This window comes from Rhinolophus sinicus, chromosome 15, assembly GCF_057876585.1.
Source record: "Rhinolophus sinicus isolate RSI-liver-muscle chromosome 15, RSI-T2T, whole genome shotgun sequence".
Taxonomy (NCBI): domain Eukaryota; kingdom Metazoa; phylum Chordata; class Mammalia; order Chiroptera; family Rhinolophidae; genus Rhinolophus; species Rhinolophus sinicus.
In genome coordinates this window covers 50,346,990-50,363,680 of record NC_142515.1, presented here as the reverse complement: position 1 = coordinate 50,363,680, position 16,691 = coordinate 50,346,990, and the positions used below count along the sequence as shown (strand labels likewise).

Below are 16,691 nucleotides of genomic sequence, written 5' to 3'. Positions count from 1 at the left end.
GTAAACAAGCATTCCCAGGATGGTGGGATTTTTTTGTTTTGTTTTGTTATTCCTATTTTTTCCTTTTTAGGTGAACTGCTTTCATTTTAACTTTTTATGATGAAAAATTTCAAATATATACAACAATAGAAAGAATAATAATGAACACCCAGCTGCAATAATTACTAACATTTTGTCCATCTTATTTCATTTGTACCCCAGTAAGCGTTTCTAACACATGGCCTTTCTTTTTTACATTATCTTAATGTCTTTAGTACAACTATAAAAACCAGAAATAATTCCTTATTATCTAATACCCATTCCATATTTAAATGTCCCCAATTGCCTCAAAAATTTCTTTGTATTGCTGGTTTGAGTCAGGCGGGACAAGAGCCATATATTCCATGCGGCAGTGTCTCTTAAATTCTTTTCATCTGTAACGGTCCTCCCCACCCTGCTATTTGTTGAAGAATCCCAGTCATTTGCCCTCCAGAATGTTTCACATTCTCGATTTGGCTGATTGCTTCTTGTGGTGTCTTTTAGCCTCCCTTCTCCCATATTTGATGTTAACTCTTGTTTGTATTTTTTTATTTGTCTAAAGTATGTGCTATCAGAAATTAAAATAAAAAATACTCTGGTGATACTAAAGCAATTTAATGCACAAGGGTGAGTGCTGGAAATAGATCAGTTAGGAGGTGGATAAAGCAGTCTGCTGTTCAGGATAGATCTGAGCAAGAATAACAATTTGAGAGCTACCAGCATATAAACGGTAACTGAAATTGGGGGAAGGGAGTGGATGAGATCATCCAGGGAAAAATGGGGTCCAAGATGGAAGCTTGGAAAAGCCTAACATCAAAGATGTGAGCAGAGGAAGAAAACCCTGCAAAACAGATTTGAGATTTACAGAATGAAACGCAAGAGAAGAGCCACAGGAGGTGAGGATCGTTTCAAGGAGGGATTGCTCAGTGGATGATGCATTTATGAAACATACATAAATGAAACTTTATAAAGTGGGTCATTTTATATTCAGTAGGATTCATTAAAATCAACCCACACATTTATCCCAAGGAAATCACCATATAGTACATTTTGGAGACAATGTTTGGGACATCTGGGAGAGTAACAAACTAAAGGTTGTTGGCTGTGATAAAAGTGAATTACAACCCTTAATAGTTTTGGCAAAACCAACTTCCGAAATCTAAGAAGTTCCACTTATCTGTGAGGTCTTTCCAGATAGATTTAAAAAATTCAACCTATTTGTATTTGTTTTGTAAGCATCTACTATGTGCTTACCACCACATTCTGACAAGCAAGATACAATAGTGCGTGTAACACGATCTCCATTAACCATAATCACCATACTTACCAGTCCTTTGGTCACTCCGTCGGGTTGTTTGTAGGATTCAATGATGAGTTGTGACATAGCAACTCTCTGTGCCTGTTTCCTTCTCTTTAAAGCAATGGTTTGACTAAATCAATGGTTTGAATCAGAATCACTAAGAGGGCTTGTTAAACACAGGTTGCTGTTGCCTCTCTCCCTCCCACTTTCTGATTCAGTAGGGACCAGAGAACTTGCATTTCTAACAAGGCAATGCCAGGCTGCTGCCCCAGGGACCATACTCTGAGAATCCTTTTACGTGTCCAGCTCTAAAATTCTATGATCTCTTAGCAAAACTGCATTACCTACACTCATTAATGGATTTTATTATCTCCACTGAAAATTCACTAACGCCTGACAGAGTATTGCGAATATGTAGACATTATTTGTTGAATGCAAACAAGGGCTTAACATTTTCAATCTTATCTTCTTACACCTTACATACGTCTAGAGATGTCTGTGTTAGGTTGCTGTAAGCTGCCAGGAGGCAGAACCATAGATAGCCATGGAGTCTTTCAGTACATCTCATACTGCACTAACATTATATAAGTTTCGGCTGTATAATTCTATAATACATCTGTATATTGCATTGTGTGCTCAACACCCGGAGTCTAGTCTCCTTTCATCACCATATATTTGACCCTTTTACCCTCTTCATCCTCTCTCCACCTCCCTCCTGCTATCGTAACCACCATACTGTTGTCTGTGTCTATGAGTTTGTTTGTTTTTATTTGCTGCTTTTTGTTTTATATCCCATGAGTGAAATCAAATGGTTCTTGTCCTTTTCACTTAGCATGATACTCTCAAGATCCTTCCATGTTGTTGCAAATGACAATATTTCATCGTGTTTTTAATGGCTGAGTAATATTCCACTATATACATGTACCACATCTTCTTTATCCAATCATCTGTCAAAAAACACGTAGGTTGTTTCTATATCTTGGCTATTGTGAATAATACTGTAATGAACATAGGGGTACATATATTTTCATACATAAATGTTTTCAAAATTTTGGGGTAGATACCCAGAAGACAGATTGCTGGGTGGTAACTCTATTCTTAATTTTTTGAGGAGCCTCCATACTGTTTTCCATAGAGGCTGCACCAATTTACATCACCACTAGCAGTGTATGAGGGTTCCCTTTTCTTCACATCCTCTCCAACACTTATTTGTCTTACTGATAGTAGCCATTCTCACAGGTGTGTGGTGGCATCTCATTGTGCTTTCGATTTGCATTTCCCTTATAGCTAGTGAGGTTGATCACCTTTTCATATATCTTTTGGTCATATGTATGTCTTCTTGGGAAAAGTGTCTGTTCAGGTCCTCTGCCCATTTTTTAAATTGAACTGTTTTTTGTTGTTGTTGAGTTGTATAAGTTCTTTGTAATGTACATTTTGGATATTAGCCCTTTATCGGAGATATCGTTCGCAAATATCGTCTTTCATTCAGTTGGTTTCTTCTGCTGTGCAGAAGCTTTTTAGTTTGATATGGTCCCATTCATTTATTTTTGCTTTGACTTCCCTTGCCTTTGGGGTCAACTTCACAAAAACCCCTCTGAGACCAAGGTCCACTAAGTTTAGGGGCCTGTTTTCTCCTATGTATTTTATTGTTTTAGGTCTTATATTCAAGTCTTTCATCCAGTTTGAGTTAATTTTTGTGTATGATGTCAGATAGTAGTCTAGTTTCATTCCTTTGCATGGGGCTTTCCATTTTCCGAACACTATTTATTGAAGTGGCTTTCCTTTCTCTGTTGTATGTTTTCAGCATTAGTTGCCCATATATGCGTGGGTTTATTTCTGGGCTCTCAGTTCTATTCCATTGGTCTGTGTGTCTATGTTTCTGCCAATACCATACTGTTTTCATTACTGTAGCTTTGTAGTATAGTTTGAAATCAGAGCGTGGTACCTCTGGCTTTGTGCTTTTTTCTCAGGATTGCTTTGGCTATTCAGAGTCTGCTATGGTTCCATACAAATTTGAGTATTTTTTGTTCTATTTCTTTGAAACATTGCCATTGGGATTTTGATGGGGATTGCCTTAAATCTGTATATTGCTTTAGGTCATAGGGCCATTTAAATTATGTTAATTCTTCCAACACATGAACACAGAATGTATTTCCATTTCTTTGTGTCTTCTTCAATTTCTTTCAACAATGTCTTGTAGCTTTCAGTGTATAGGTCCTTTACTTCATTCCTTAAGCTTATTCCTAGGCATTCTTTTTAATTTTTTTTTTTTTATTCCTAGGCATTTTATCCTTTTTGTTGCAATTGCAAATGGGATTGTTTTCTTCATGTGTTTTTTCCAATATTTCATTGTTAGTATGTAGGAACACAACAGAGTTTTGTACATTGATTTTATATCCTGCAACTTTACTATATTTGCTTATTGTTTCTAATAGTCTTTTAGGGGAGTCTTTAGGGTTTTCTATATATACAATCATGTAATCTGCAAATACTGAATTTTACTTCTTCATTTCCCATTTGGATGCCTTTTCTTCCTTTCTCTCGCCTGATTGCTCTGGCTAGGACTGAAGTACTCTGTCGTGTAACAATGGCAAGAGTGAGCATCCTTGTCTTGCTCCTGATCTTAGAGGAAACACTTTCAGTTTTCTCACTATTGAGCTTATTAGCTAAGGGTTTGTCATATGTGGCCTTTATTATGTTGAGGTACTTTCTTTCTATACCCATTTTATTGAGTGTTTTAATCATAAATCAGTGTTGTATCTCATCAAATGCTTTTCCTGCATCTTTTGATATAATCAAATGATTTTTCTTTTAATATACACTTTTTGATACGCCTTTGATGGACTAGGCAGTATGTGATATTTCCCTTTTTGGTGATCATTATAAATTTGATATAAACCCTTAAAATAATGAATATTTAATATTTGTTCATCCTTGAACAACTTTCTGAAGTCTGGGAGACCACATTGGGCAATATGGTAAGCTGATATAATGGAGATTTTTTCTGTTAATCAGGCGATAATGATATTAGTCTCTATGCTGCCATTGGTTTTATTATGGTTGTACAGGTCACGTAAGCTCAGGTGGCTCTGGAAAATTAGAAAGCTACTGACCATTCTTAGGTTCAGGAAGAATGAAATGCTTGTTTTTAAAATATAGATCCTAGGAAACCTAGAATCACAAGAAAATAAGTTGTTTTTTTTTGAGTTTTGCTTCAAAATATGAGATGCTACAGTTCAAAAATTGAATAAGTATTTATTGTTCCAGAAGGTACATTGCTTTTTATACATATTTCATAAATGATACAGGATTTTACACATGTTCAATATTTTGCTATTTGTTTAAAGGACTTTCCTTGATGTCCATCCTTTCTCCCTCGCCTCCCACACACCCTGAAAGGATTTGCTCATTGCACTGTGCTGTTTCTTCTTAAAAGCCCTGCACACAAACAGGATAAATGGTTCAAAAATAATTCACACAACTTAACAAAAATAAATGAAGGAAGAGGTTGAATGACTAAGGGGCCCAGGGGAAGGAAGTGGGGGGGCTGGGAAGTGGAGACATGCATCCTCTCATTCCATCATGCCAGTGGAAGGGGTGGTGGCAGGAGCAGCAGCAGCAGCAATCCTGGCTGGCCTTCAACCTCTGCAAGGCACCTGGAGTCTGGGTTTGTCATTTAAAAGTTTTCCTTTTCATACACAAGAATCCCAAAGGAGAAAGGAAAAAAGAAAGAAACCCCTTGCCACAATGAGGAGCAATGAATCATGTGAAAGAAAAAAAGCCCATCAACTGTGTGGCAAGCCCCATCAACCTCTCCATCCTGCCCCCACGTATTCTGTGATGTTCTGTAATTAAACACAGAGCATTAGACACAGATTCCTTTGATTCCTCAAGTGCAGATGTCATCTGGAAATATGGTAGAAAATATTTTGATAGAGTATAAGATTAATGCTTCTTTCTCTCAATTTAAGATAAGAAAAAATTGGGTGAAGAGGGTAGGTTGAAAGAAGCCATAGAAATGTATTCCTGTATAAAGATAAATTGCACCCTTTGAGATCCACACACTTGATATACGACTGAAGTGGTGGAGGTGGGAGGGCTCACAAACTGGAAGTGTGTGTGTGTGTGTGTGTGTGTGTGTGTGTCCTTCGAGAATAACAAAGCCTCCAGACAAGGCAGCCCATCTGGGTGGCCTGGAATGCTGTCACACAAGCAGATGAACAGCAATGAAATTATTCTGGTTCTGAAATGGCTACAAAGCCATGATTTTTAGCCAATTTGTAAATCTTACGTCTTCCTGATTTGGTAATACAGCTGAACACTCCCCCTCTGATTTGAGTTGTGGAGGGAGAGAGGAATATCAATGGAATAGTTAAGAGGAAAATTCTGCCTCCTCTTAAAGATTAATTAGGAAAAAACAAAAGAAAACAAAACAAAATCTCATGCAGTGTCGCCAATGATTTCTAGATACTGCTCCAGAGCACTGGAATATACAGACATTTAAGAAGGTATTAAGGGATAATCCAAAGTGTCAATTATCAAACAGTCCTAAATTGGTTCCAATTATCATATGGATGGAATTAGTGTAACCAGCAGGTGTGGGTGGTCAGAAAAGGGGCACAAGTGGGAGACATTCCTGGTTAACTTTGTAGAGGCTGCGTCCAATTTAAAATAAATGCTAATGACATGGGCTCAGACTCTGTTTGCCACCCACATATCTTAAGGTCTTGCTTTTCCGGTGTATTTATTTACTCCTATGTCAAAAATAAGAAAAGTTAAATTAAAAGAACATAGAGTTGAGTAGGGTGCTGGTGTGTTACTGTTTTGCTGACCCTGCAAAGAAGATGCAAGAAACAAACACCCCAGCATCATTTTCTCTTTATGAATCTCTCAACTATATAATGTGTCATTTTCATCTAGGAACTGAGATGCTTGATTAAGACAATATTCACTAAGCCCTTTGAGCTTATATTTCACAAAGCCTGATCCTCAGATTTTTAACATTCCTTTCTTCCCTAAGATCCTTTTTGTTTTTGTTTTTTGATTAAAGGTAAAAACCCTCCACCCCAACATAATCCCAGCTTCCACCTGCAATGCTTTAATTAAAAAGGCAATAGTTATAAACAGGTGTTCGTTCTGCCGGGATTCAGAGGCTCTTTGCAGATCAATCTTTTTCACCAATTTGTCGGAGGGGTAGATGTACTTGTAATGGGTCTCTCAGTCTCTTAAGGTCCATTTCTGCCTAAAATAGAAACAAAAGGTGAGAAAAATTAGCTAATGAAGATTTCAATCATATTACTATCTCCTGAGAAGAGGAAATTTTCTTCCTTTACTATGAGTTAGAGAAATCATCTCAATTACTCTCAAAATAAGAGTGCCTCAGAGGCAAAGGGCTTGAAAGGACAACAAAGGGGGACCAAAACCAAAGTCTGTTCTAGCAGTTTCAGTTGTAAACAGAGCCTCCAGAAAGACTGTGTTATCAATAGGGCAGGACTCGGGGGCTCAAGAATATGGGGAGCATTTGAGGCATCTTGGTGGTGGCTTTTTCCAGACAGAAGCCCTTTCACAAACCCTGGCCTGGAGCTAGAACTTTAATTTGTGTTGCTCAAGGGTTTTATTGTTTATCCAACAGTTGTTTAATTTTTCAGTAACTAGTGATTTTTAAAATGGGGATGTGTAGTCAACTGCAGTACTTTCAAAACTCACACATGCTTGACCATCACCCCTGAGAAGCTGGATTAATAGGCTTGGGGTGGGACTGAAGCAGCTGTATTTGTGGTTTTTTTTTAATGTGTACAAAACAACATAGTGATTAGACATTTACACTCCTCAAAGTGATAACCCAACAAGTCTACTACCCATCTGACACCGTACATAGCTATTACAATACCATTGACTATATTCCCTATGCTGTACTTTACATCCCGTGACTACATATTTTTAAATTATAGTTGACATTCAATATTATTTTATATTAGTTTCAGGTGTACAATGTAATGGTTAGGTGTTTATATAATTTATGAAGTAATACCTCTGATAAGTCTAGTACCCATCTGACACTATAGTTTTATAATATTACTGATTCTCTTCCCCCATACTGTATTCCACACCCCTGTGACTATCTTGTAACTACCAATTTTTTTGTTTTTGTTTTTTAAAATTTTTATTGGGGACTATTGGGGAACAGTGTGTTTCTCCAGGGCCCATCATCTCCAAGTGGTTGTCCTTCAATCTAGTTGTGGAGGGCGCAGCTCAGCTCCAAGTCCAGTTGCCGTTTTCAATTTTTAGTTGCAGGGGGCACAGCCCACCATCCCATGGGGGAATTGAACCGGCAACCCTGTTGTAGAGAGCTCGCACTCTAAACAACTGAGCCATCCGGCCGCCCCTCTGGAAGCTCAGCGGCAGCTCATTGTCTTCAATCTAGTTGTGGAGGGTGCAGCTCACTAGCCCACGTGGGAGTCGAACTGGTAACCCTTTTGTTCAGAGCTCGCGCTCTAACCAACTGAGCCATCCGGCCGCCCCTGTAACTACCAATTTGTACTTCCTAATCCCTTCACCTTTCTCACCTATCCTGCAGCCCCACTGCCATCTAGCAACCATCAGTTTGTTCTCTGTATCTGAGTCTATTTCCGTTTTGTTTATTCTGTTCTTTGGATGCTACATGTGAGATCATGTGGTATTTATCTTTCTCAATGTGACTTATTTCACTTAGCATAATAACCTCTAGGTCCATCCATGTTATTGCAAATTATAAGATTTCATTCTTTTTGTGGCTGAGTAATATTCCATTGTATAAATGTACCAGAATTTCTTTATCCAATTGTCTATTGATGGGCATTTCGGTTGTTTCTGTATCTTGGCTATTGTGAATAGTGCTGCAGTAAACATAGAGGTGCATATATCTTTTCAAATTAGTGTTTTGGATTTCTTTGGATAGATACCCAGGAGTGGAATTGCCAGGTCATAAGGTAGTTCTAGTTTTAATTTTTTGAGGAACCTCCATACTGTTTTCCACAGTGGCTGCACCAACCTGCAATCCCACCAACAGTGCACAAGTGTTCCCCTTTCTCTACATCCTCAACAATACTTGTTGTTTGTTGAATTATTGATAGCCATTCTGATAGGAGTAAAGTGGTATCTGTGATCTTGATTTGCATTTCCCTGATGATTAGTGACATTGAGCCTCTTTTCATATGTCTATTGGCTACCTGTATGTCCTCTTTGGAGAAATGTCTATTCAGGTCCTATTCCCATTTTTTAATTAGATTGTGTGTTTTTATGGTATTGAGTGGTATCAGTTTTTAATAAATTTTGGATATTAACCCCTTATCAGATGTATTAAGCATCTGTATTATTAATAGCTGAGAGATGATTCTGTTGCATTCCCTTCAGCTGAGAACCACTCACACAGAGCAACAGAAGACATGAGTCCTCTTTGGCCAAGGTGGGAAGATGGATTAAGCCCATTCAAAGCACAACCCCATCAACAATAGGGACGGAAAAAGCAGAGGAGGTCCAGAGAAGAGCAACAGAACATTAAAGGGGATGGAAGAGCTTCTAGAGATTCTTGAAAAATCTCTAGTCATAAAAGACTATGGAGCATAGAAATGAGGATTTATTCACCAAAATCAATATTAGAGTGAGGGAGGCACACTCAGAAATCTGAAAGGGGTAATGATTATGAAAAATGAAATATATCAATCTTTTAAAAAAGCATGTTCCAGTTCAATAATCTCTCACCTGTGCCCGGCAAAAATTTCTAGTAGTCTCTCTCTCTTATCTGCATTTTATTTTTGTACCATTGCTGCCACACATTTTAGGTGAGAAATCTTTGGGTCAATTATTGTAGAAAGATTTAAAACAAAGAGAAAAGTAAAAATAGACTGCTGAAGAAACAAAATGAAAAAAGAAAAATAGGTCTAAAACTTCAATATGCTAGTGTTAAGAGGATAGCTAGAACCGATCTTTTTTTTTTCACCTGCTTGTGTTATAAAACTTTTTAGAGAGGTGTCCATGCTAAAATAGTAATTTTTATCAATTGAGGAATAATTTATATAGGAAGAAGAGAGTTGGGTCATTCTTTCAGAGTTTACCCATTGAAGTAATGTGGTTATGGGTAATAATAATAATGCCATGCAAGATGGGGCTGGGATTTATTAAATTTCATTTTTGGAAAACTTACCTGAGCAATTGCATCCTTGAGTTGATTGTATTTCTCTAGGTCAAAACGTGACTTTTTGGCTCCTTTATGGAAAAATAATAAGTATTGTCTGTCTCTGGCTTCTGGATAAATATACTCCTACAAAAATAAAGGAGTAATTAAATTATTAATCCTTAGCATACCATTTTCACAAAGTAAATATTTACTAACTGTTGATTAGATTCAATACACATGCACACATATAAAGATATATACTGACGTGCTGTTAAATTTTTAATTATTTCTTAAACATTTTTATTGTGAAACACATGGAAGAGCACACAAAACAAAAATGTTTCACAACGAATCATCACCAGATAAAAAAAATAGAATACTGCCAACAACCCAGAAGCTCCCCTTCTGCCCCTTCCTAATTCCTAACCCTTCCTTCTTCCCTCAAAATAATCAATTATCTTGACTTTGATGATAATTATTTTCTTGCTTTCTTTATAGCTTCCCTACACCCCCTGAGCTCTCCAGCTTAGTTTTACATATTTTTTTGACTTTTATAAAAATGGAGTCATCAGAAACAGTCTCAGAAAAATAGAGGAAAAACAGAGCTGCTAGATGGGAGGGGGTGGGGATGAGGGAGAAGGTGAGGGGATTAGAAAGCACAATCAGTAACCACAAGATTGCCAGGGGGATACGAAAGACAGTTTGGGGGATATAATCAATAATGTTGTACAGATTTTTTTTAGGGTATCCAATGGACATTGTCTTATTAGGGAGACCACTTCATGGATGCTGTAGAGGCCTGACCACTGCAGTGTACACCTGAAGATGAGTAATAATGAGTGTCAACTATAATTATATATATATATATAGTAGTCACAGGATGTGGTCACAGGATGCGGAGTACAGCATAAGGAATAGAGTCAGTGGAACTGTAACAGCTATATATAATGTCAGAGGGGTAGTAGATTGGGGGAGGGGAGTTATCACTTTGTGAGGGGTATAATTGATACCTAACTATTACATTGTTTTGTACACCTGAAACTAATAATAATAATAAATAAATGGAGTCAGACAGTATGTATTGTACACGGCTACTTTCACTCAATATCATGTTTGTGAGATTCATCTTTTGTGTGTAGCTGTAGTCTATTCATTTCTCTTGCTATGTTATATTCTGTTGTATGACTACATCATAATTTATTTATCTGATGTACTATGGGTAGACTTCGGGCTGTTTCCAGGTTTGGACTACTATGAATAATGCCACCAACAAGTTTCTGGACTTACCTCTTCTGTTGGGGGATAATACACTTACTTATAAGTGGAAATCCTAGGTCATAGGGCACACAAGCAGTGATATCAAACAGGCTTCCAGAATGGTTGTCCCATCAGCACTATATGAGAGTTTCCATCACTCTATATTCTTGCCAACACTTGGTATTACCAGTTTTTTAAAATGTTAGCCATTCTGGTATTTGTACTGAACTACTACCTCATTTTTAAAAACTAGCTTTACAGAGATATAATTCACATACCATACAAATTCACCCATTTAAAGTATAATATTCAATTTAGTATACTCACAAAGTTACACAACTATTACTATAATCAATTTTGGAATATTTTCGTCATCCCCCAAAGAAACCATGTGTTCTGTAACAGTCACTTCTAGACAACTATAATACTAATCTACTTTCTGACTCTATAGATTTGCCTATTCTCAACATTTTATATAAATGGAATCAGTCAACATATAGTCTTTGTGTCTGACTTATTTCAAGGTTCATCCATTTGTGGCATGTATCAGTACTTCATTTCTTTTTTCTGCCAAATAATACTCCACTGAATGGACCACACTTTATCTGTTCATCAACTGACAGACATATGGGTTATTATCACTTTTTGACTATTATGAATAATATTGCTATGAACAGTTATGTAAAAGTTTTTAGTGGACATGGGTTCATTTTTCTTAGAAATACATAGCATTTTCCAGATTATTCATGAGGTTGAGGTTTGTTTCATTTCATGTATCATTTGCCATTTGCATATCCTCTTTCAGATGTGCCTATTTACACCTTTTATTTTTTTTCTATTGGATTGTCTTTTTCTTACTGATTTGTAGGATTTGTTTATACATTCTGGACATAGATGCTTTGTTGAATACATGTACTGCAAATAACTCCTCTCAGTCTGTTCGCCCTCTTTATGATATCCTTTAATAAACAGAAGTTCTTAATTTTAATATAGTCTTACTTATCATTCTTATCTTTATGGTTAGCACTTTTCATTCCGTGTAAGAAGTCATTTCCTATTCCACAGTAGTTAAGATATTCTCCTATATAATCTTCCAGGAGCTTTATTGGGTTACCTTTCATATTTAGATCTACAATCCACCTGGAATTAATTTTTGTTTACAGTGTAAGGATGGGGTTGGTTCATTTTTTTATATAGATATTCAATTATCCTAGCACCACTTATCAAAAAAGATTCTCCTTTCTTTGTAGTGCTATCTTTTTAAAACCAAAAGTTCATTTATGCAGGGTCTATTTCTGTATTCTCTCTTCTATTCCTTTGGACTATCTCTCTATCCTTGTGCCACTGTCTTACTTACTGTAGCGTTATAACTAAAGCTATATAGTCTTCCATAGCTGTTAGAGAAAATTCTCTTACCTAATTTTTCTTCAGGAGTTTCTTGGCTTTCCTTTGTCCTGTACATTTCCATATAAAATTTAGAAGCAGATTTATTTAAATCTCTTCCCCAAACCCCAAATCTGCTGGAATTTTGATGGGATTGCACTGAATCAAACAGATCAGTTTGGATAGAATTGACTTTTTTGTAATATTTACTTTTCTAATCCATTAACATGCTATCTCATTTCAAGTCTTTAATTTTATGTTTTTGTGCATAGAGACTTTGCACATCTTTTATACGATTTACTTCTAGGTATCTTTAAAAGTCATTTTAAGTTGTATCTTTTAAAAAGTTTCATTTTCTAACTGTTTCTGGCATACAGTTACACAATTGAAATATGTATATTTACCTTGTATCCAGTAACCTTATGAAACTCACTTTGGGATTCTAACCAATTATCTGTACATGTTTCTGTTTTATTTTTAATGTACAAAATTTACAAATAACATCAGTTCTCTTTCTTTCCAATCTCTGTATCTTTTGTATCTTTTTTTTGCCTTCTCCTCTCAGGGATGATTTATGTTCACTTCTGCCTGAAACCTGTGAGCACTCTGTGATTAAATACCCTAGGACTACCTCAATCTAATTTATGGGATTGAGATAACTGAAGATGAGCTATCGTCTCTGAGAGAACCCACAACAGGTTCATGCTATTCCACAACGCTAGCCTTCAGAGACTCCAAACAAAAGCAAAAGAGTTTCACGTACTTTAGTGATCCCTGGACACCAATTTCTATGGCTTTGGTTCTTCTAGATGATCAAATATGGCTCAGCTTCTTGGCATCTCAGCTTTATTCTCCTTAATCAATATAAATGCCCAGAGGAATAAGCATACCTAATATCAGGTTTACCTTCCTGGGACTCCACTTCTTTCGGTCCTTGCCTGGTAATTTTTGCTATCTTGTTAGCTTTATAGTGTCTCCACAGGCAGATGTGTTTTGTCTAATTATTCTAATTTTTCCTAATGGGAATATTGGTCTGATTACTTATATGCCATACTAGAAGCAGAAATAATTATTATTGATGACAGACAATGGATGAACAGTATCAAAAGGGACTATGGAAGCATTTTAAAAATAGACAGAATTGAGGTATGAATCATGTAACACTGACCAAAGGGATAATTGTTAGAGTAAAAACTTGAGAGAAAGCCCTTCACTTTTATCTAAGCTGCTGTTACTAGGCTATTTACCTATCTTTGCTTAGAATGTAAATGTACACAGAAATAAATTTACTTAAATCTATTCTATGTTCTCTCTTTTGGGCAATAAGAATTTACTAAGCAATTATGTACTAGACTTTTCTGGAAATTTGGTGATTTTATAATAAGTGAGAAGAGATGTAGAATGCTTGGTTATGAAGGAAAGAAGTTCAAAAAGGGAGAAGTTGAGAACAGAGGGAACGCAAAAAATAAACTGGAGTGGGATACTGGAAGTACAGAGGAGGAGGTGGGTGGGTTTAAAAACAGGTAGAGGAGATAGCCCTGAACAGGCAAATGCCACTTCTTATTTGAGCTTGAAGGAAATAGTGTGACAACAGGTACAGATATTGTTAAACTCACAGAGTTTGGGAATTAGAGAGCTTATATCTGTTAACATCAATTTTCTAGAAGAAGGAGGCAAGGTTAAGGGTGGCCTGGGGAGCTCAATGTGAAGTCCTAGAATAACTACCATGGGTGTGTGGGGGGAAGGAAATCTAATTAGAAACACAAGCAGTGCCCTATTCTAAACTATTAGATGACTTTTCTCTAGCCTGGATATAGGATAAATGGCTAGACTCACCCAAGACTAGGAATTTATAGAGTACACATGATGGAAAAACAGTGGGGTAAAGATTGTAAGATACTAAGAAGAGAATGACAGTATGGTCTAAGGTGGACAGAAAAGGAAGTAACATATGAGGAAGGTGATGGTGAAAAGTTAAGAGGTAGTAGGAGCCTAAAGATCTGGAGGAAGTCAAAGGAGCTAGTGAGTGAACAAAAGGGCTAGAAAAACAATCCGTTGTGGTCAGAAATTAGCATACTAATTTATATTACAAGTAGGACAGTTCTAAGAAAGAAAGTTCTGAATGGCTATTGAAGCGGTTTGCTGGAGTAGAATGTAAATGGCAGTTATGGAATTGACAGGACAAATTATTGACTACTGCTATTTTGCAACTTGTTGCTTGGGGGCAGCAAAAGTGCGTTGGGAATCACAGAAGTACAGCATCTAAATAGTAGGACAGATAGGCTACTGAGGATATGGGCACCGTGGTAGGCAATAAAAATTGAAGAAACTAAATGCCTAGCCTCCAAAGATATCATAGTCTAGTAGAGGGGAAAAGACATTATACATAAATAATTATAATACAAGATAGCATAGTATGAGTGAACTGAGAGGCACAATCTGCTTATAGGAATTCAGAACAAGAAAAGTTCAAAGTTGGCTGTAGGTAACCGGGCAAAGGTTCATGAAAGATAAGCATTTAAGTAAACCTTGAAATATGACAGGTAGACATCTATAGGGAGAACATTCCCAGTTGACAGAATGTGTGAAGTAAGAAATGAGGTAGTAGACAACTCAGGGCATTTGGAGGGAATAAAGAATATAATTTTATCTGTTTAGAACACACAGAGGGATTAACAGACATTTGGAAAAGACAGGGAGCAACCAGCAAAGACAATAGTTGGCTAAGGAGTTTGGACTTCAAGCAATACATAAAAAGAACTCATCAAAGGAGTGTATATATAAGAGAAAGGGAGAGAGAAGAGAGAAAAGGGAGGGAGGGAGAAGAGAGAGGGGAAAAGGAAACACAGACAGACAGACAGACATACGGGAGCCCTGTCCAGAGCTGGGATTATTTACGACTGATCTGGCTGTTCGGTTTTGTTCACACAGAGGGACTAGTATGAGCTAGACATGGGACGAGGTGCTGGAGACTCTGAGAGAACACGGACAGAACACGGGCAGTTTACGACCCCTCCTGCCTACTAGACAAGTTTGGGAGGCCAAGAAAGATTAAAGAACTTTTTTTGGCTTTCATTTTCCCATACATAAATAGGCCTGTGATCACGGGGCTAATAACAGAAGGAAAATGTATAAACGACTACTTAAAGAATACGAAAGAAAGAGAACTACTTTAACAACGGAAACTTCATTACTACTAACTCATAAAAAGTTACTTGAAGAGGAATTCTTACCTGGCGTGTGACTACAAAATATGCATACATTGCCATGGCACTTCCATAAGTGATGAAATAGGTGACCGGTTCCATGATGTCCCAGGAATATTCCCACCAGGTCAGCCGGGCTAAAATGCCAAACTGTGTGGCCATGTAGGCAAGTCCACCCCATAGCACCAAAGTGGTCCTCTTCTCAGCTTTTCTGCTAATCTCAATTCGTACCTACGGGGCACACATGAGCAATCAGTTGTCAGGCACTGGGACTTAGAATCAATTTAAAATGCTAATTTAAATGGTTCTATGTTCACTAAAGAAACAGGGCTCATAATCAAGATACAAGTTAGGCTCAATACTATTACATATAGCTTGTCTTCTTAAATAGTATGTGTAGCTTTCATTGAATAAAATATTGTATGGGGGTAATATATTTATTTTATTTTGCTTTTTAGTTTTAGGTATACAGAACAATGTAACAGTTAAGACATTTACACCCCTTACAAAGGGATAACGTCCCAATCTACTACCCCTCTGACATCGAATGCAGCTGTTACAATTCCATTGACTATGTGCCTATGTGGTACTCCACATCTATGGGGGTAATATTATTTTTTAGGACACTTGTGTTTTATGTGTCATCCTAGAAGTGGCTGAAAAGATGGTAAAACTACAGGAGTGAATAAGTTAGTTTCAACAGCTCCTCAGCCAACTACAAGATTACTTTCTTTGAAAAGAGGGAAATGAAAACATGCCAATGTTCTCTCACTGTCGCATACATGATTTAATATATTATCAGTTTTTACTTAAAGCTCCTACTGGGGGGAACCAGCACAGTGAACCAGCACATGGACTCTGGATTCAGACCAGCTGAGTTCAGGCTCTGATTGCAAATCATCAATTTCATTACTGAGTATATAACAGAATACAGGTAAAATAATTAGTACATTTTTTGGCATATAGTAAATATTCAGTATAGGATGATAATTATTTTGTTATAGCTGGTACACTAAAAATGCTTTACCTTTTGAAAATGTCAAATTTAAACCTTATCCGCCTTCACAATAGATCCTCAAGTTTAATTTACCACAACTTTCTAAGGTCTTAAATTTAAGGAGAACAACCTTGAGATATGTGTTGACTATTTTTAAATAAATCAGAAAGAGCACAATATTGAAAAGCACTTGTTCCTTTTCTTAATCTCTAATATATAGTCTAATTTATTTAAATGGAAATATTTGTATCATTATTAAAAAATAAGGATGACACATGTTCACTCTAAAACATTCAGAAAAGAAGAAAATTCCACCATAATCCTACTACTCTATTAGCATTTTGGAATATATTCCTTCTAATATTTTTCTTTATA

General features: G+C 36.7%; 1 protein-coding gene across 2 annotated transcripts in view; it reads right to left on the bottom strand.

Annotated features, from left to right (window-relative positions):
* Positions 1–4,553: 4,553 nt before the first annotated feature.
* Positions 4,554–16,691, bottom strand: part of MCU (mitochondrial calcium uniporter) — a 184,649-nt gene continuing 172,511 nt past the window's right edge. For both annotated transcript variants that reach the window (XM_019745865.3, XM_074339574.2), the window contains exons 6-8: positions 15,347–15,550; positions 9,501–9,617; positions 4,554–6,560 (exon numbers count right to left, since the gene is read on the bottom strand). In XM_019745865.3, coding sequence (XP_019601424.1) covers positions 6,483–6,560; positions 9,501–9,617; positions 15,347–15,550 — 399 coding nt within the window. In that variant the 3' untranslated portion in view covers positions 4,554–6,482. The remainder of the gene's footprint in view (positions 6,561–9,500; positions 9,618–15,346; positions 15,551–16,691) is intronic.